The sequence below is a fragment of the Puma concolor genome, chromosome A1 (assembly GCF_028749965.1).
Source record: "Puma concolor isolate L17-30 chromosome A1, mPumCon1.1.hap2, whole genome shotgun sequence".
NCBI lineage: Eukaryota > Metazoa > Chordata > Mammalia > Carnivora > Felidae > Puma > Puma concolor.
In genome coordinates this window covers 150,606,924-150,627,222 of record NC_141667.1, presented here as the reverse complement: position 1 = coordinate 150,627,222, position 20,299 = coordinate 150,606,924, and the positions used below count along the sequence as shown (strand labels likewise).

At 40.5% G+C, this 20,299-nt stretch overlaps 1 protein-coding gene across 3 annotated transcripts in view; it reads left to right on the top strand.

Moving 5' to 3' along the window:
• Positions 1-20,299, top strand: part of RNF130 (ring finger protein 130) — a 137,520-nt gene that overhangs the window by 108,622 nt on the left and 8,599 nt on the right. For 2 of the 3 annotated variants that reach the window (XM_086706485.1, XM_086706477.1), the window contains one exon: positions 957-1,148. The exons of the other annotated variant lie outside the window; for it this stretch is intronic. In XM_086706485.1, coding sequence (XP_086562611.1) covers positions 957-961 — 5 coding nt within the window. In that variant the 3' untranslated portion in view covers positions 962-1,148. Of the gene's footprint in view, positions 1-956; positions 1,149-20,299 lie in introns of those variants that run through there. 3 annotated transcript variants of the gene reach the window in all.

Here is a 20,299-nt window from a genome sequence, read left to right as displayed (position 1 = left end):
GGAAAAAGCAGAGCTGGTTCAGGCAGTGGTGGGCTTGATGTGTCTGCTGGAGGCAGTAGGCCGACTACAGAATCTGGACTGTGCCCTTATAAGCAGTAGGTAATATCTGAGGCCTTTTGGCACAAAGATGATTCCTTAGAAGTTGCCTTGGCCTGGGAGAGACTGGAGGTGGGAGGTTAAGTGACTACAGAGCTGAGGAAGGAAATCCAGAGATGCTGGAGAGTTGTGTGGTGTCCAGAGATTAAGCGGTTTGAAGTGTGGGTCTAGAACTGAGCAGAGAGAAAAGAGCACTACTAGAGACCAGAATCGGGGTACCAAGGAAGCGAACCAGCTGCGCGAAGCTTCAGGAAGCTAGTGCCGTCCCACAGAGCCAGGCTGTGGAGGGGTGGTGTCCGCCCCAGGGCAGAGCAGGGGGCTTCCCAAGACCCCGGGCACCATCAGACACCGGATTTAGGGACACGTGCACATACAGTCTGGGGAAGTCCCGTAAGAGAGCCACACGTCCCAGAAGTCTATATTTCACAAATTTTATTTCAAAATAAACATAGATACTCTTGTCCCAGGTATAAAGGGGGATCCTATTTTAAAGAGATAGCTGCAGATTTCAGGACACTCAGCACCGAGAACTTGCATTCAAACCAGGAAAAGTTGTGAATTGTATGATAATCGTTCCTGCATTTTTAAGCAGGATGCTGGTTAGCCTGTGCTTTTCCCTGTGTTCCTTTTGGGGGGACTAACACATTTCTAAGGTGACTGAGCCACTTGACCACAGATCTGAAGCTGCTGAGTTCAGGAAAATGCTAATGGCTTACTGACTTTCCCAAATGGGGCTGGGAAATGGTGGGGGACAGCCCCAGCCCATTTTTCAGTTAAGATCACTTTCTCCGTTATTTTAAAATATTGGCCACTCCCTTTTAACTAATTCTTGACCTCTTTTTTTCCCTTCTATTCCACAGGGTAGAGTGGTTTTGAAGAAGAAAAAAAAAAACTGCTTTCTGACTGATTGCCTTGAAGGAAAAAAGAACCTATTTTTGTGCATCATTTACCAATCATGCCACACAAGCGTTTATTTTTAGTACATTTTATTTTTTCATAAAATTGCTAATGCCAAAGCTTTGTATTAAAATAAATAAGTAATAAAATAAAAAGACCGTGCCGTTGAGTATTTTTCACCCACCTGTGATTGATCGGAAGGCTGACCTGGAGATCACATACCCCAGTTTCATTTATGTGTGTTTCAGAGACAAACTGTGCTCATGACTCCCCCACAGGAGGAGCAGTGATGCTGCTCCTGTTGGTATTTTCACACTGGTTTCCTCCTGGTGCCCAAATACGACCAGAGCGTGAGCACGTCCTGTGCAGTAATGCCCACTCAAGCACCCAGTGGGTTACTCCAGTAGACTTGCTTCAAGGTCACCATCCTCTCTGATAATCTCTTGCTCCACCAGAAGAACATGGTTGATCTGCCTCCACTGGAACATCAGCCCCACAGCAACAGGGACATTTAGCTGTGTCGCTTGCCTCTATATCCCCCCGTGCCTAGTAGAGTGCTTTTTGCACATAGTAAGTGCTCAATAAATACTTGTGGGATGAAGGAATGAGTCTATGGAAAATTTTCCAAAATACACACCGATGTGTAATAAATTATATCTGTCCAAGGTGTTTTTCTCCCTAGTTTGTACAGTATTTTTTTTAAAGCAGCAAATTCTAAAAAGTTGGAGGAGAGCAGTTTTACAAGTGGAAATCTTTTTTGCTGTATTGACAAGAAGAATGTTAAAATAGTTTATGTTCTATTGAATCATATGCTTGAAGGATTATCAATATGTGTAAACATTCTAAGCAGTGAATCTTCAACCTTTTGCATCAGTATGCCTGAGGGATGAGAATTTACTCCCAAATTCCCATCTGAATTTGATCCCATCAGTAATGGGTTCACTACAGCAGTCATTCTCAAATTGGTAAGGAGTTGAAGATTTTTATCTATTTTGTTGAGATTTAATTCACATACCATAAAATTTGCCCTTTTAAAGGATAAGCCATGTCAGTGGTTTTCAGTATATTCACAAGGGTGTGCAACCATCACAACTGTCTAATTCTAGAACATTTTCATCACCCCTAAGAGAAGCCCTATACCCATTAACAGTCACCGCTCACCCTGCCAGCCTGGAAACCACAAATCCACTCTCTGTGGATTTACCCATTCTGGACATTTCATATAAATAGAACTGTTCAATGTGTAGCCTTTTGTGTCTGCCTTCTTTCACTTAATGTAACATTTGCAAGTTCTTCCATATTGTAGCATGAATCAGTACTTATCCTTTCTGGCTGAATAATAATTCCATTGTGTGGATAAATATACCACATCTTGTTCATCCAGTAATGGACATGTGGGTTGCTTCTACCTTTTGTACAAGTTTCTGTGTGAATGTATCTTTTCAGTTCTCTTGGGTGTGTCCCTGGGAATGGAATTGCTGGGTCATATGGCAACTCTAGAACTTGTTGAAAGACTGCCAAGCTGTTATCCATAGCAGTGGATAGCCCACCAGCAGTGTACAAGAGTTCCAATTTCTCTTCTTCCTCACTAACACATTATTATTATTTAACTTTTTAAAAAATTCTAGCCATTTCTAGTGGGTACAAAATGTCACCTTATTATTTGCATTTTGACTTGGTTTTAATTTGCATTTCCCTAGTGACTACTGATGTTGGGCAGCTTTTCATGTGCTTGTTGGCCACTGGAATGTCTTTAGAGAAAGATCTGCTTGACTCCTTTGCCTGTTTTTTCAGTTGGATTGTCTTTTTGTGGTTAACTTATAAGAGTTCTTTATGTATTCCAGATTACTAGACTCTTATCTATGATTTGCAAATATTTTATCCTATTCTTTAAGTTGTTCACTTTCTCAGTGGTAACTTTCAAAATACAGGTGTTTCATTTTGTTGGAGTCCAGTTTGTCTGGCTTTTTCTTTGGTTTGTGTTTTAGGTATCATGTGTGTAAAATCATTGCCTGATTCAAGATGACAGGAAATTTAACAAGTTTTTAACAAAATTTAACATGAGTTTTATAGGTTATTTCTTATATTTAGGTCTTTGACTCATTTTGAGTTAAAATTTGTATATGGTGTGAGGTAGGGGACCAACTTCATTCTTTTGCATGTGGCTATCCATTTGTCCCAGTACCATTTGTTGGAAAAAATTATTCTTTCCCCCATGGAGGTCTTGGTACCCTTGTCAAAAACCAGTTAAGCATAATATATGAGTTTATGTCTGGGCTCTCAATTCTATTCCATTGGTGTCCATTTCTGTCCTTGTGTCAGTATCACATGATACTGATTGCTGTTGCTTTGTACTAAGTTTTTAAAATTGGGAAGTGTGAGTCCTCCAACTTTGTTATTTTTCAAGAGTGTTTTGGCCCTCCAAGGCCCCTTGCATTTCCATATGAATTTTAGGATCAGTTTCTCAATCTCTGCAAAAATGCCAGCTGGGATTTTGATCAGGATTATGCTGAATCTGCAGATCGTTTTAGGTAGTAGTGTCGTAACAGTATTAAGTCTTTAATCCATGAACAGAGGATGCCTTTTTATTTATTTAATTTTTGTAGAAATATGATGGATTTTTTATTCTTGCAACCTTGCTGAGCTCATTTACTAGCTCTAATAGCCTTTTAGTGGATGCCTTTGAATTTTCTATATAAGAGGTCATATCATCTGCAAATAGAGATAATTTAATGTTCTTTCTGATCTGAATGCGTTTTACTTCATTTTCTTGCTTAATTGTCCCTGGCTAGACCCTCCATTAGTGGAATGTTGAATAGAAGTGGTGCAAGCAGCATCCATGTGTTGTTCCTTATCTTGGGGGGAAAGCTTTCAGACTATCACCATTGAGTATGATGTTAGCTGTGGGATTGTCATAGATGCCCTTTGTCAGATTGAAAAAGTTCCTCTCTATTTCTAACTTGTTGAGTGTTTTTATCATGAGTTTTGGATTTTGTCAAATGCTTTTTCTGTGCCTATTGTGATTATTTTGTAGGTTTTGTCCTTTTTTGCATTAATGTATTACATTGATCAATTTTCATGTGTTGAGCCAACCTTGCCTTCCTGGGATAAATCCCCAGGCAAGTGGTCACAGTGGGATTATGTTTTTGTATGTTGCAGAATTTAGTTTGGTAGTATTTGCTGAGGGTTTATGCATCTGTATTCATAAGAGGTATGGGTCTATAATTTTGTGATTTCTTTCTCTGGCTTTAGTATCTGTACTGCTGGCCTCATATAATGATTATGAAGTGTTTCCTCCTCTGCTGTTTTTTGAAAGAGTTTGAGAAGGATTGGTGTTAATTCTCATTTGTTTGGTAAAACTCACCAGTGAAGCCATCTGGCTCTGAACTTTTCCTTGTGGGAAGTTTTTTGATTACTGGCTCACTGTCTTTAGTTTTTACGGGTCTTTTCTATTTCTAGTTAAGTCAGTTCCTATAGTTTGCATCTCTGTAGGTAATTGTCCATTTCATCAAGTTTATTTTATTCATTGGCACATGATTGTCTATAAGGTTCCCTTGTAATCCTTTTTTATTCCTGCAGTGTAGGTAGTAATGTCCCCTCTTTCATCCCTGATTTTAGTAACTTGAGTCTTCTTTCTTTTTTGCTTGGTCAATTCAGCTAAAAGTTTGCAAATTTTGACCTTGTCAAAGAACTAACTTTTGGATTCATTAATTTGCCAATTTTTCTATTTTGTATTTAATTAATTTTTACTCAGATCTTTGTTACTTTCTTCTGCTGCTTGGTTTGGGCCTAGTTTTTTCTTTCTCTTTTTTTCTCAAAGTGGAAAAACTTCAGCTCTTTCTCCTTTGTTAATATAATTATTTACAGCTATAAGTTTTCATTTAAGCACAGTTTTGCTCATCAATTGGGTTTTGGTATATTGTGGGTTTTATATCAGTTATCCCAATTTTTTTTTTCTAGTTTCCCTGTGATTTCTCTTTTGACCCATTTGTTGTTGAGGGGAGCATGTTGCTTAAATGCCACATCTTTGTGAATTGCCCAAATTTCCTTCTCTTACAGATTTCTAATTTCATTACATTGTGGTTGGAAATATGCTTTGTATGATTTCAATCATTTTAAATGTATTGAGGCTTGTTTTATTACCTAACATATGGTCTATCTTGGAGAATGTTCCATGTTCACTTGAGAGAAATACATATTCTGCTATAGGGTGGAGTGCTCCGTAGATGTCTGTTAGCTCTAGTTGTTTAATAGTGTTCAATTTTCTTATTCCTCTTTTATCTTCGATCTAGCTGTTCTGTTATTGAAAGTGGAGTACTGAAGATTCCAGTGATTATTGTTGAATCTATTATTGTTTCTCCCTTCAATTATGTCAGTTTTTGCTTTATGTATTCTAGGGCCCTGTTGTTAGGTGCATGAGTAAGTTAAAGGATTTTTAGAAGCCGCAGAGGTTATTTAGTACATCTTTATCCCTTGAGATTCACTGGTTCAGTGGCTCTTCTGATATTTCCAGCCGACTCTGTATGCTAGAGAATTCACCTGAGTGTTTAACTTTATTCTCTAGAGCAGGCTGTGTTGAGGTTGGCTTCTTCCTCAATACCTACAAAATATTTTTTTCTTCTAGCAGTATTTTCATAAATTAGTAAGATAGTTCCTCCCCACCTCACTTTATTCCAGTAAAAATTAACCTAGTTTGTTCCCTTTGCTCTCCTTCCCATTTATGGTGAGTTGTGATTTTCCTTCATAAGCAGGAGATGTAAGAGTGTTTAATGACAATGCTACTGTCTCTATTAATGTGCTTTTGCCTTTTCACATTGTTTCAAGCCCTAGCAGAGAGTAAGACTTTTTTAAAATAGTAAATGCTTTTCAGAGCCAAATACAGAATTTTTACAAGAGCTAAGAAATGAAATGAGTGAATTAGCAGGATGGAGCTTTCCATCAGTGTTAGGAAAGATTTGTCATCTGCCATTGAAATTTGAACCTACCATTTTATGGCTTTGAAGTTTAACTGGCACCATTAAGTTTTTATGTTTCAATTAGTCTTGGTCTCTGTTAACTCTGAAGGCGGTATGTTGTATATGTGTGCACGTGTTTGCACGTGTTATCCTTTACATGGGCTTTGGTTCCTTAGAATCAGAGTTCAAATTATCATCCAAAGGCAGTTGCTTATTTCTTCACAGTCACAGCGCTACCAACAGTGAAGTCAGCTTTATGAATAGAAGAAATGTATGAAGTTGAGTTTACTTGTTTACTACTTTAAAAATTGTTTACTACTTGTTTACTTGTTTACTACTTTAAAAATTAGAAGATGACCAGAAATTAGTCTGGAACAGATTGATATTTCACTTTGAAGCCCTTACTGGAAAACTTTGTAATCCTGAAGAATTAGGTGGTTTTTGCTTTTTGTTTTCTACACATACCAAAAGTAAAAAGTGTTTCTCAAGAGTTTTATTTCAAGGAAGACTCGGTATTTACAACAGACAAAAGGTAGGTAAGAATACGGTCTACAGTCCAAAGAGCCTCCATAGGAAAGCAGTTCCCTGATCATCTACCTGATGGCTTCAGACATTTATAGCCACTAAAGCCCCATGGGATTAAATCTAATTTCTCTTCAGCCAGCTGGGTTGTAACTGTAGACTTTTTTTTTTAACTGTAGACTTTTTAAATAGTTGAGAAAAGATCCTGATGGTTCTTTTGACTTTTTATCTACAAAAATATTCGGTTATGTTAAATTCCTTATCAGGACAGTTTAAGAATAGAACCTAAGGCAACAAATAGAACAAAGAATCCAGTCGAGATAGAAACTGCCATTCCAAAACTCTGCTGTGAAGCTGGGCAGGAAAAAACTAGCAGCCCCAGATCTCCCAGGATGTGGCAGGCACTATGCTGAGTGGTTTACATACATGATAATCTTTATCTTGGCAACATCCCAATCAGAGAAGGGATAGTTCTTTCTTCTTTTGCAAATGAAGAAACTTAGAGAATATCCAGAAACTTGGCCGGAGATTGCTCACCTATTAAGTGGCAAAGTCAGAAACGGAAGCAGCCCAGGGATAACGTTCCTGACCACCAGCCACCCTCCAGCCCTGAGACCATTGGGCCAGCATTTGGAAAGTGTGCATGGTTCTCACTCTTAAGGAATTCTTAGGTTCAGGGAAGAAACAGGACCATGAACAGAGGGAACTATTTGAGGGCTGAGCTAGTGCATGCATGCACGTACTCTTTCTGTGTACATGTGTGTATATACACACACTTTTTAAAGTTAATGATTAATCACAATAATAGCTAACATCTAGTGCTTACTATGTGGTAGGCACTCACTCTTTTAAGCATTTCACACATTAACTCATTTAATCCTTGAAACAACCCTTTTGTTAACCCCCATGTTACAGACAAGGAAACAGGTTTAGAGAAATCCAGTAACTTACCACGGCTGTGTTCTTAAACCCCATTCTGTTTTGCACCTCAGAGAAGCTCATCAAGTGGCAGGGCAGATCATGGGGCATCCTGACCACAGGCCCTGTGTGCACAATGCTCGGTGGTAGGAAAGGCTGAGAAGTATGATGGCTGGGGTCAAGGACACAAGCAGGTGAGAGGTGTCCTGGGCTGTTACAGACCGTGGCTTTTCCAGTGGGGAGCCTTAAGGAGGCTCATGCGTTTTTGGAAAGTGTGAAATAGATGCAGACTGGAACCTAAAATTAAATAAATGGAGTCACTAAAGAAAGTAGGTAGAGGTGCCGGCTTAGAACAGCACGGCTCAGAAGCTGCTTTAGCACACAAGCCAGCAAGCAAGAAATAGGCTGGAAACAGGGCCTATGATGAGAAGATTCTAGAAACCCATGGGTAAGGAGACATCTAGGGAGAATTCACCCAGCACAGGAGAGCATCCGTACAGGAGAGCTACACCAGTGCACCTGCAGACAGCTCAGAGAGGGGAAGCATTGTCTTTTCTGAGGAGTGGAAAAGGCAGGTAGAGGTCACAAGAGCGAGGGTGGCTGCCAAACCCCAGCACAGGCTGAGAAGGAGGGGTAAAAGCACACCCCAGTGATGAAAAGATGCGCAGGATGGGTGTGTAAAATTGGTGGCAAGAGCCTGGCCAAGTCTCTGAGGGGGCTCCAGGAAACTGAAGAGAAATCTAGTAAGTCTGCAAAACATATCCAGTTCCCTTACTCTTGTTTCCTTTACCTTCAAGGTTTTCATACAAGTTCCTTTTGAGGAAAATACACGTTGGTCTTGCTGACCGAAGGGAAAGGGGTTCTCTCACCCTGAGTCTCTGCCCTCTGCCTCAAGATGGCGCCCTTCCCTGCGGAGGCCACCCCTAAGCTCAGGGTGCAGAAGCAGAAGTGGAGCGCTCAGCCTGAGGTGGCCCTGACGTGACCTCTCCTTCCGAGAGGCTTCTTTACTCATGATCCCCACACCCCGCCACCACACACCACACACCACACATAGCTGAAACAAGACCAGCCTAAACAGGTGGACGGTGAAGGGTCTTACAGAATTCAAAGGCACAATTTACTTTTTTTCAGACCCAGAAAGGCCGAATTTCTAGCACCTAGCTTCTGGTGACTTGTGTAACCTAACTACAGTAGAGGAGAGCTGCATCTTAGGGGTTGGGGAGGTTTATAGAGGCAAAAACGAAAGCGTAATCCCAATGGCATTTGAAACATCATTCAGATCCCGGTGCAGTGCCAACAAGTGGGACCCGAGACTGCAAATAGCTACAAAACATCAGAGTCCTGTCTCCACAGGGCAGGCGCTCCTGCTGCCGGGCAACAGGCAGAGTCACCTACACTCTTTAAACGTCATTTACTGCTAGGCAGGTATAAATGCCCCTTGGAACTCAGGCTCCCACATGGAACTGGGGTTCGGAGTGGAGTCCTCCTTAGCTGGGAGTCAGCACAAACAGCCAGGGACAGGTGAGGAGGTTCACAGCCACAGCACAGAGAATTTAGCTTCCCATGGAGGCCTGGCCCTGCTAAGCCTGGGGCAAGACACTGAATTTCCATTGCCTCTCTGCATACCTCACCTACTCTGCCAGCTCGATGAATGGACACACAAAGCAGGCAACCCCTGGGTGTTGAGGTTGACGTGATCTGTACCACGTTCAAATGGGCGGTCCAGCAGCTGGGCTATGAGCCTGGACCAGCCCCCTTCCTGGCTGGGTCAGTCACATAGCCTCCTCCAGCCTCAACGTCTTGCCCCTGAGTTCAAGTCACAGTAGCAGCCATACAGAGTTGGGAGAGTGAGAACGGGGCTTGTGCAAATGCCTGGCACATAGTATTCTCCAGTAGTATCTGTTGCTTCCTTCCGTAGATGAAAAGCACTGATCCCTAAAAAGTGCCTCTGGGTGTTGGTGATGGGAAAGCCTTGCACAGGCGTCCTCCAGCCCAGGGAAGGCCCCGCCCTGCTGAGGTTTTGCAACTGGTCTTCTGTTCGATGTTCTGTCCACTGGGCACCACTGCCTTTCCCCCCTGTTCAGCCAGCACGCACTCATCTTCCTGGAGGCTACAGAGGTCCCAGGCCCAGGTGAGAACTCTAGCAGCCTTTTGAAAAGACTCTTGGAAAGGCTGTCTTGCCTCAAGCACCAATTCCTGATTTATAAGAAGAAAGCTTTATGTGAAAATTCTAGTTATTTATCACTTTCAATAGGCTGCAGCCACCAGTAAGCCTAAGGCATAGTGATAAAACAAAGCTGCGCCAAGTAGGAGCAAATATATCTGCTGATCTGGAGATAGGGCCTGCAGCAGGGGACTAGAAATAAGGAGAAAATAGAACACGAGGGCTCTGGGAAGGGGGATAGGAGACCCCCTCCCGCCCTCTGGAGCCTCACTCCAAGGGAATTCTTGATGCCTCAGGATAAAGAAGACTTGAGCATGGTCTAATTTCTATAAGAAGGCACAAGGTACAGTTGTGTAGATTATACTGTAACATTAATTATAGGAACACGGGGAGGATTCTGTAGTGAGAGCAATCCTTATAATTTGCCGGGTCCTTCAGTTATCAAGCTGGTCTGTTGGTAATAGCATTCAAGTTGACTTGTCTGTCTTCACTGGTGTAATAATCTTTTTGGAATTTCTGGAAAAGAAAGAGAAGCAGTAGCAACGTTGTCATTTTTTTTTTTTAATCAAAGTTGTTACCAACACCTTTGTAAAGTCCTTGGAAAGTTTTTAAATTTTAATTGAATGTTGATTGCCTTAGAAAAAGTATACCTTCTCATTTATTGTAGCCATTTCTTATACGGAATAAAAAGCTTAAATTGGTCAGGTTCCTGGGTGGCTCAGTTGGTTAAGTGTCCAACTTCAGCTCAGGTCATGATCTCACAGCTTGTGAGTTCAAGTCCTGCATCGGGCTCTGTGCTGACAGCTCAGAGCCTGGAGCCTGCTTTGGATTCTGTGACTCCTTCTCTCTCTGCTCCTCTCTCTCTCTCTCTCTCTCTCTCTCTCTCTCTCCCTCTCCCTCTCCCTCTCCCTCTCCCTCTCCCTCCCTCCCTCTCTCCCAAAAAATAAATAAACGTTAAAGAAAAAAAACTTCAATCGGTCAATAGTATTGCATCTAAGGAATTTGAATTGTACTAATTAATTAAATATATCGACTAAATGTAATTATATTGGTTTTTTGTTTTTTGTTTTTTTTTTTTTTTGCAGTTTGATCGTAACTACCATCTAAGGTATTTATGTGTTAAGAGTATAAAATTGTGGGGCACCTGGGTGGCTCAGTCAGTTAAGCATCTGACTTTTGATTTTGACTCAGGTCAAGATCTCATGGTTCATGGGATTGAGCCCCGCATCAGGCTCTGCGCTGAGCATCAAGCCTGCTTGGGATTTTATCTCCCTCTGTCTCTGCCTCCTCGTACTCTTTCTCTCTCTCTCTCTCTCTCTCTCTCTCTCTCTCTATCTCTCTCTCTCTCAACACACATAAATAAACATTTAAGAGTACAAAACTGAAAGATGCCTTTGCTTTGGATTCTGCTTTACCTGGATTTCAGCTCTAGCTTTATGATTTTGAGGTAGTTATTTCACCTCTGAGCATCCATTTTCCTCTCTCTGAAATAAGAATAACACATCTGTCTTGCAGTAGTGTTGTGAAATTATACATAAACTTAAAATTTCCCCCTTCAACCCTTTTTCTTGTACTTAAAAATCATCTTAAATTATTTTCCTGAATAAAATGCAAATGGTAAAAAAAAAAAAAAAGTCAAAATAGTACAAAAGGGTATAAGGTGAAGGTACATCTCCCTCCCACTCTGATGCAGTCCTCAGTCTTCTCCCAGCAATCTCTGTTGCCTAAGTTTTACGTGTGCACTTGCAGAGAGATTTTGTGCATATATAAGCATATTTTTTCATACATACCTTTATAATCGTTAGCTTAATCTACATATTGTCCTTCCCCAACAAGATCTCTTCTGCGCATAGTTTTAGAACAAGTTATCAATTGGTCACTGATCTATTAAATTTCCTTTAGCCCAAAGGTAAAAAAAAAGACATTTTTCAGCCTTTCTGCCAAACAAAAGAATCCCTACCTTATAGCTACAGAAGAGGGCCACAGATGACAGTGGGAATACGGTTATCCATAGCAACAAATTAGCATCAGGTATTTTTTTTTTAATTTTTTAATGTTTATTTTAGAGAGAGACAGAGTGCAAGCAGGGGAGGGGCAGAGAGAGAGGGAGACACAGAATCTGAAGTAGGATCCAGGCTCCAAGCTGTCAGCACAGAACCTAACGTAGGGTTTGAACTCACAAACCATGAGATCATGACCTGAGCCAAAGTTGGATGCTTAACAGACTGAGCCACCCAGGTGCCCCTAGCATCAGGTAATTTAAGAATGAATGTAACATCATTGAAGAAAACTTTATACCATTTAAGTCCAGAGGTCTCCAGACCTCACACTGTCACAAGATGCTCTAACATTTACATTTGTAAGCAATTAGGACTTGTGCTTTTGTGAATGCTTTCTGTCTTCAGCTTAACCTTGCAAGGTTCTCCTAAATGGCTCTACTCTACAGTTTTCTGTTCCCTTTTTGCAACTACATCAACAACTCCCTTAAGTTTGCCTAAAATTTCTTCTCACAAAAGCTTGCAGTTTCAAAGCAGAGACAGGCTTCTTTGCTAGAACGGAATCAGAAAACAAGTACTTAACACAGTTTGAGACCAAGAATACAGGAAGCAATCAATAGGTTTGCCAAAAAAAGAACACATAGACTATAATTTTCTTCTTGCCCAGTATTTGGAGATTATTCCATATCAGTGCCTGTGGATCTGTCTGCCTCATTCTCTTTAATATTGACAGATGCTTTGTATATTGAATCAATTCTCAATTGATGAATATTTCAGTTGTTTTAAGTCTTTATAATCTTTACAAAGGCTGTATAACAACTAAAATCAATGATACACAGAAATAGCAATTGGTGGTTAATTTCTAGCTTCTTTTCTGTTTCCTTTTTTTCTTTAAGTTTATATACCACTTTTAGTAATCTCTGCACTCAGCATGGGGCTCAACCTCATGACCTCCAGATCAAGAATCATGCTTTCCCGGCTGAGCCAGCCAGGCACCCCTCTTGTCTGTTTCTTAGTGCAAAATCCCTCTTTATGTCATGCTAGGGGAGTTCCAAGTTAAAACTATCTGGACACAAATTAGTGATGTGATCGGGATAGTGTGCATCCTAATCAATTCAATTCTGTGGAGTATTTGCTGGCATAATGTGAAAAGACAGAGATAAAATCCATCTGAATTGTACCCATAAGTTTATGGTCTAATTGGGGAAGAAAGATGTAAGACAGCAAATAGAAAAACACCATAATAATTAAAGTACTTACATTTTTCAGGGAATTACAAAGTCTCTTATTTTTTAATGGCATTAATCAATTTCAGGATTCTGAAGAAAACTTCTGAAAGATTGTAAGCCACATGAATGGGGGCTCTAAGTCATCAGTAATAAGTTGATCACATTTCTGCTTCTGCTAATGTCATACTAGCTTGTACTTCCAACATCATACCAAGCACAACAGAGAATCTGGAAAAAGCATCTTTTTAATGTTCTATTTTAAGGCATTGAAGAGCTATCAGTGTGGTGAGAACTTGAGGAGCCAAGAACACAGAGGAAAGGGAAGTATGGCAATATGAACCCAATGTTCAACACTGCTTTTCTTTTTGAAGCATTTTCCAGTTGGTAAACAATGGCTGAGAAGTGACCAGAATGTGGGGGTGAATGACTGAGGAGAGCTCAGGCAGTCTTACTGGACTTGTGAGACAGTAACTTGGAGTTCAGAGCACACCAAGAACAAGGAGCCCTGATAAGCACCCTAGGCTTTCCACTGGGTTCCCCAAAGGGCTATACCCTTGAACTAGATACAGGTTGAACCAGAATTTGACTAACCCTCTCAAAGACTGAAGCCTGACTTTGAATCTGCTTAATTTCTAATTGGATGGAAGGATATGCCCATAGCCTAAGTGATATGTCCCTTCCCAATAGAAGATCCTCCAGAGGAGGATACCACCAGCAGCAGCCTCAGATTATCTCTACAGTTTTCATATGTACTGTCCAACAAGCCATCAAAAATACCAGACATCCTGTAGTTGATGAGTGCTATATATATGTCAATTACATCCTTGTTAATGGTGTTGTTCAAATCTAGATCCTTGACGAGTATTTGCTTGTTAAAAACAGATGTGTATAAACTTCCCAATATATGATGTTGGAAGGGCATATAAATCACTTACTAAAATAGACCATGTACTGGGAGATAAAGCAAATTTCAACAAACATATAAGATTGAAATCATATAGAGTATGTTTTCTAACCAGTGAAATTAAGTTAAAAATCAATAATGAAACGGTAATTAGAATGATCCCTAGATGTTTGGAATCAAATAATATACTACCTTTTTTTAAGATTTTATTTATTTAATCTCTACACCCAATATGAGGCTCAAACCCACAACCCCAAGATCAAGAGTGTATGCTCCACCCACTGAACACACCAAGCACCCCTCAATTAATATATTTCTAGGGGCGCCTGGGTGCCTCAGTAGGTTGAGTGTCCAACTTCGGCTCAGGTCGTGATCTCACAGTTTGTGAGTTCAAGCCCCACATGTGAGGGTCACTGTTGTCAGCATGGAGCCTGCTTCGGATCCTCTGCCCCCCTCTCTCTGCCCCTTCCCCACTCAAGCTCTCTTTCTCTCAAAAATAAATAAATATTAAAATAGATATGTATATATATATATATATTTCTATATATATATATGTTTCTATATATATATTTCTAAAAAGCTTATAAGTCAGAGAAAAAATTGCAGTGGAAATCATTTTAAAATGTTTAATTGAATATGGATATAAATATGACATATCAAAATTTGTGTGATACCAGTAAAGTTGTTTAGAGGAAAATCTGTGACCTAAAATGCATATATTAGAACAGAAAAAAGCTAGAACTCAGTGTTCTAAGCATTCCTCCCAAATAAAAACCAGCAAACTAAATCAAATGAAGAAAATAATAAAGATCATAGATTAATTCAATGGAAAACAAATCTACAATAGAAAAAAATCAACCAAGCACAAAGTTGTTTCTTTAAAAAGGCTAGTAATAAAACTAACAAAACTCTGCTATCAAGATAAAAGACCCAAATGACCAATATAAGGGATGAAAAGGGGGCATCACTATAGAGCCTACGCATGAAAATAAATAATAATAAAGTTTATAAAAATAGAAGATAGAATGGTGGTTACCAGGGCTGGTGGAAGGAGGGAAAAGGAAGTTGTTTAATGGATACAGAGTTTCAGATTTGCGAGATGAAAAGTTCTGGAAATATGTTTCACAGCAATGTGAATACACTCAACACTATTGAACTATATACTTAAAAATAGTTAAGATGGCAAATTTCATATTCTGTGTTTTTTACAATAAAAAATTATAAAAGGATATTATGACAACTTTATGTTAGTAAATTCTGAAATTTAAATGAAACAGACAAACCCCTGAAAAAATGCAAAGTACCAAAATTGACACAAGAAAAAATTGGAAATTTGAATTCTGTATCTAGGCAATAAATTAAATCAGGAGTTTAAAAATCTTCCCCCAGAGAAAAGCTCTAGGCTTACGTGGTGTCAGTGGTGAATTCTCTCTAACATTTCAGGAGGAAATGACCCCAATCTTACACAGATTTATCCAGAGAAGAGAAAAAGAAGAAAACTTCCCAAGACTTTCATTGAGACTAGTATACCATTACTACCAAATTATAAAAAAGGATATTACCAAAAAAAGGAAAAATTACAGGTTAATTTCTTTTATGATTACAGATGCAAATACACTAAATAAAATATTAGCTCAATGAATCTGACAATATATAAATAGGAAAAAATTGCAACCAAGTTGGATTCATTAAAAACTGCAAGGTTAGGAGAGCCTGAGCAGCTCAGTTGGTTGAGCATCTGACTCTTGATTTCTGCTCAGATCATAATCTCACTGTTCATGAGTTCGAGGCCCACGTCAGTCTTAGCACTGATAGTGCAGAACCTGCTTGGGATTCTTCCTCTCCCCCTCTCTCTCTCTGACCCTCCCCCACCTCAAAATAAATAAATAAACAAAATTTTTTAAAAGCTGCAAGGTTGAAAATCAGTGTGATTCAACACATTAACAGAATAAAAGTGGAAAGTCATGTTTAATAGATATAGACAGAGCACTTGTTAAAAATTCAACATTCATTCCTGATTTTAAAAGAACGTTTAGGGCACCTGGCTGGCACAGTCTGAAGAGCATGATCTCAGGGTTGTGAGTTCAAGCCTCACATTGGGTGTAGAGATTACTTAAAATTAAAAAAGAAAGGAAGGGAAGGGAAGAAAGGGAGGGAGGGAGGAAGGAAGGGAGGGAAGGAGCGAGGGAGAGAGCAAGCAGAGAGGGAGAAAGGGAGGGACAAGCAAAGAAAGGAAGAACATTCAGCAAACTAGAAAAAGAACACTTCCTTAACCTAATAATGTGTATTTTCAAAACTACAGCAAGCATCATATTTAATGATGAAATATTAAAAACTTTTCCCTAAGATTGGAAATCAGGATACCTGTTGTGACTATCTCTTTCAATATCATATTAGCAGTCTTAGCCATTATGCTAAAGTAACCAAAAATATAAAAGATGTGAGGATTGGAAAGGAACAAATAAAACTCACTACTTATAGACAACATAGTAGTATATATAGAAAATCCAAAAGATTCCACAAATAAACTCTTAAAATGAATAAGTAAATTTAGCAAGGTTAATTGTGCTTCTGTATACCAACAATAAGCAAATAAAATGAAAATTTTTAAAAGGTACCATTTACCAAGGCATCAAATAAACATCAAATACTGATGAATAAATCTAAAAGAAAATGTGCAAGCCTTCTACACACAAAAAAGTATTAAGCATTATAGAGAGAAGTAAATGAGTATACCAGGTTGATAGTGTGTAAGACTCAATGTTGTAAAGATGTTAATTCTTCCCAAATTGATCTATAGATTCACTGCAGGTTTTTTTTTTTAAGTTTACTTATTTATTTTGAGAGAGAGAGCATGTGCTCAAGCTGGGAAGGGACAGAGGGAGTGGGAGAGGGAGAATCCCAAGCAGTCTCCTCTCGGAGCTTGGTCTCAGGAACTACGAGATCATGACCTGAGCTGAAATCAAGAGTTAGTTGCTTAACCAGCTGAGCCACCCAGGTGCCCCTAGATTCACTGCAGTTTTCATCAGATCCCAGTAGGGGTGTGTATGTGTGTGTGTGCATGTAACTTGGCAAACTGATTTATATTATAAAATTTATGTGGAAATGAAAAGAGCCAAGAATAGCAAGACAATCGTAAAGAATGATAAAGTGAGAGGACTTATAGAAATGATGTTAAGACTTTTTATAAAGGTATGGTAATTAAGACTGAGTTATTATTGTTGGAAGGATGGACAAATAGCTTAGCAGAGCAGTATATAGTCTCAAACAACCATGCATTTTATCGACACCTGATTCACATCAAAGGTAGCACTGTATAGCAGTAAAGATAAAAACAGGCTTTTCAATAAATGGTGCTGGGTCAACTGAATATCTATAAAGAAAAAATGAATCTTGATTCCAACTTCATACCACACTCAAAAATTAATTTGAAATGGAGCATAGACTTAAGTGTGAACGGCAAAACAATGAAGCTTCTAAACAATCTTCAAAACCTTAGGATAGGCAAAGATTTCTTAAACAGGACTCAAAAAGCCATAAAATAAAAGTGTGGTCCACACTAAAATGAAGAAATTCTGTTAATCAGAATACATTATTTTGGAAGAAGACACTTGCAGTACTTATATCTGACAAAGGATGTCTATTCAGAAAAAAAAAAAAAGAAAAAATGACTGACTACCTGATGGGGAAATTAGCAAAATAAACATACAGGCATTCTGCACAGCAAAGGAAACCATCAACAAAATGAAAAGGTTACCTACTAGAGACCTCGGGAAGACGGTGGAGGAGGAGGATGCTGTGCTCACCCCCTTCCATAGACAGGTCCAGGCACTGACAGAACAGCTCTTCCATAGATAAAGACATAAGGAGATCACATTGAGGATAGGAGGGACAGAGCATGGGTAGGGAGCCAGACTCCCAGCAGAGCAAGCCACAAGCAGGAGGGATATAATAGGCACTGAAGTCCTCCCTGAAGAGCGAGGTGATCACTCCCCACATCCGGCACCCCTGGGTCTGAGGGCCCACACTGGGAAGATGAGCCCCCATAACATGTGGCTATGAAAATCAGTGGAGACTCGGCAACACCTGGGACCCCAGGACACCTGGAGGACTATAGGAATTTGAGACTGCTCGTAAAAGGCCGGCATGCTATGTACCTCAGCCCAAGACCCAGCACAGAGGCAGCAGTTTGAAAAGCACCTAGGTTATATGTGAAGATTTACTAACTAATTTTAGGGCATGTGCCAGAGGGGCAGGGATCTGCAGAAACTTTCTTTGGGAACAGAAGTGTTTTGGGGCACCATTTTTCATGCCCTCCTTCAGCCTAGCTAGCCAGACACTTGTGGGGGCTCGTTCTCTCCACCTACCTTGCAAGCACCACTCACCCCACCTGGTTTTCACCTGTAGAGCTGCCCCATCCAACCCTCCTGCCCTAGCAGGCACTCCGCCAAGGCAGATCTCACCCTGCCACACCTGGCAGGCAGCCTCAGTTCAGACTAGGGTCCCCCACAAAGTGACCACTGCCACACCACACCTGGTGAAAAACAGTGCCCCCCAGCAAAGCAGCTCCTGCCCCAAGAAAGGGAAAGGCCAGCCCCACCCACCAGCACTGTGCCAGAAGCTGTGGCTGGGCCCCTGAGCCAGCTGCACTGGGAGCTAATCACACCCACCAGCACGCCCTCAGAAGCTACCACTGACCTCTCAGCCAGCCACACTGGGAGCCAGTCCTGCCCAGCAGTGTGTCCTCAGTAATTGCAACCAGTCATTGCAGACAGCTGGGCTGAGGGCCAGCCGTGCCCACCAGTGTGCTTGCAGCAGCTGCAGCCTCCTACACCAGGGGCCAGCCTCTCCCATCAGTACACCCACAGCAGTTGTGACCTAGCCACAGCAGGAGGGTGCTCACAACCAACTCAGAGGACATCCCGGAAGTGCCTGGCTCTGCTAACCCGGGAAATTGCACTACTGGGCACAACAGGATGCCTTCAATGCAAGGCCACTGCTTTCACGACCAAGAGACTTTGGCTGACCTACGTAATACATAGAAACAAACACAGAGAGTCAAACAAAATGAGAAAACAGAGGGATATGTTAAAAAAAAAAAAAAAGGCAAAACATCAGAAAAAGAACTACATGAAACAGAGATAAGTAACTTACTTGATAAAAAGTTCAAAGTAATAGTCGTAAAGATGGTCACCAAACTTGAGAGCTGAGTTGATGAACTCAGTGAGAACTTCAACAAAGGCATATTTTTTTCATAGTTATTTATTTTGAAAGAGAGAGCACAGGCTGGGGAGGAGCAAAGAGAGAAAGAGAGAGAGAATCCCAAGTAGGCTCCACACTATCAACATGGAGCCAGACGCAGGGCTCGAACTCAAGAACCATTGAGATCATGACCCAAGCCAAAATTAAGAGTCAATGGCTTAACCAACTAAGCCACCCAGGTGCCTCAGGCATAGAAAGTATTTTTCAAGGGGTGCCTGGGTGGCTCAGTCAGTTAAGCTTCCAACTTCGGCTCAGGTCATGATCTCATGGTTCGTAAGTTTGAGCCCCATGTCAGGCTCTGTTCTGACAACTCAGAGCCTGGAGCCTGCTTCAGATTCTGTGTCTCCCTCTCTCTCTCTACCCCTGCCCCACTCACACTCTGTCTCTCTCAAAAATAAATAAACATTAAAAAAATTTATATTAATATATTTTTTAAAAGGAACCATCAAGAGGCACCTGGATAGCTCAGTCAGTTAAGTGTCTAACTTTGGCTCAGGTCATGATCTAGAGATTTGTGGGTTCAAACCCCACATCATGCTCTGCACTGACAGCATGAAGCTTGCTTGGGATTCTCCCTCTCTCTCTGCACCTCCCCTGCTTGCATTCTGTCTGTCTCAAAATAAATATATAAAAACTTAAAAAAAAAAGAACCATCAAAGCTAAAGAACACAATAACTGAGATGAAAAATACACTAGAGGGAATCAATAGCAGATTAGAGGATGCAGAAGAATGGACTGTTGATGTGGAAAGTAACCAAGCTGAAAAGCAAAAATAATAAAGAATTTTTAAAAATAAGGATAGGTTAAGGAACCTCTGGGACAACACCAGGCATATGAACACCCACATTATAAAGGGTCCCAGAAGGAAAGGGTGGATACAGAAAACTTATTCAAAGAAATATTAGCTGAAGACTTTCTCTTTTTTTTTTAATGTTCATTTATTTTTGAGAGGGAGGGAGAGCATAAGTGGGGGAAGGACAGAGAGAGAGAGGGGCGGGGAGCGGGGGGGAGAGAGAATCCAAAGCAGGCTCCAGGATCTGAGCTGTCAGCCCAGAACCCAACACAGGACTCAAACCCACCAACTGTGAGATCATGACCTGAGCCAAAGTCAGATGCTTAACCAGTTGAGCCACTCAGGCACCCCTGAAGACTTTCTTAACTTGGGAAAGGAAACAGACATCCAGGTCCAGAATACAGAGAGCCCCAAACAAGCTGAAGCCATAGAGGTCCATGACAAGACACATAATAATTAAAATGTCAAAGATTAAAGTTAGAGAATTTTTAAAACAGCAAAAGCAAATAGTTATGTACAAGGGAAACCCCTAAGGCCATGAGCAGATTTTTCAACAGAACCT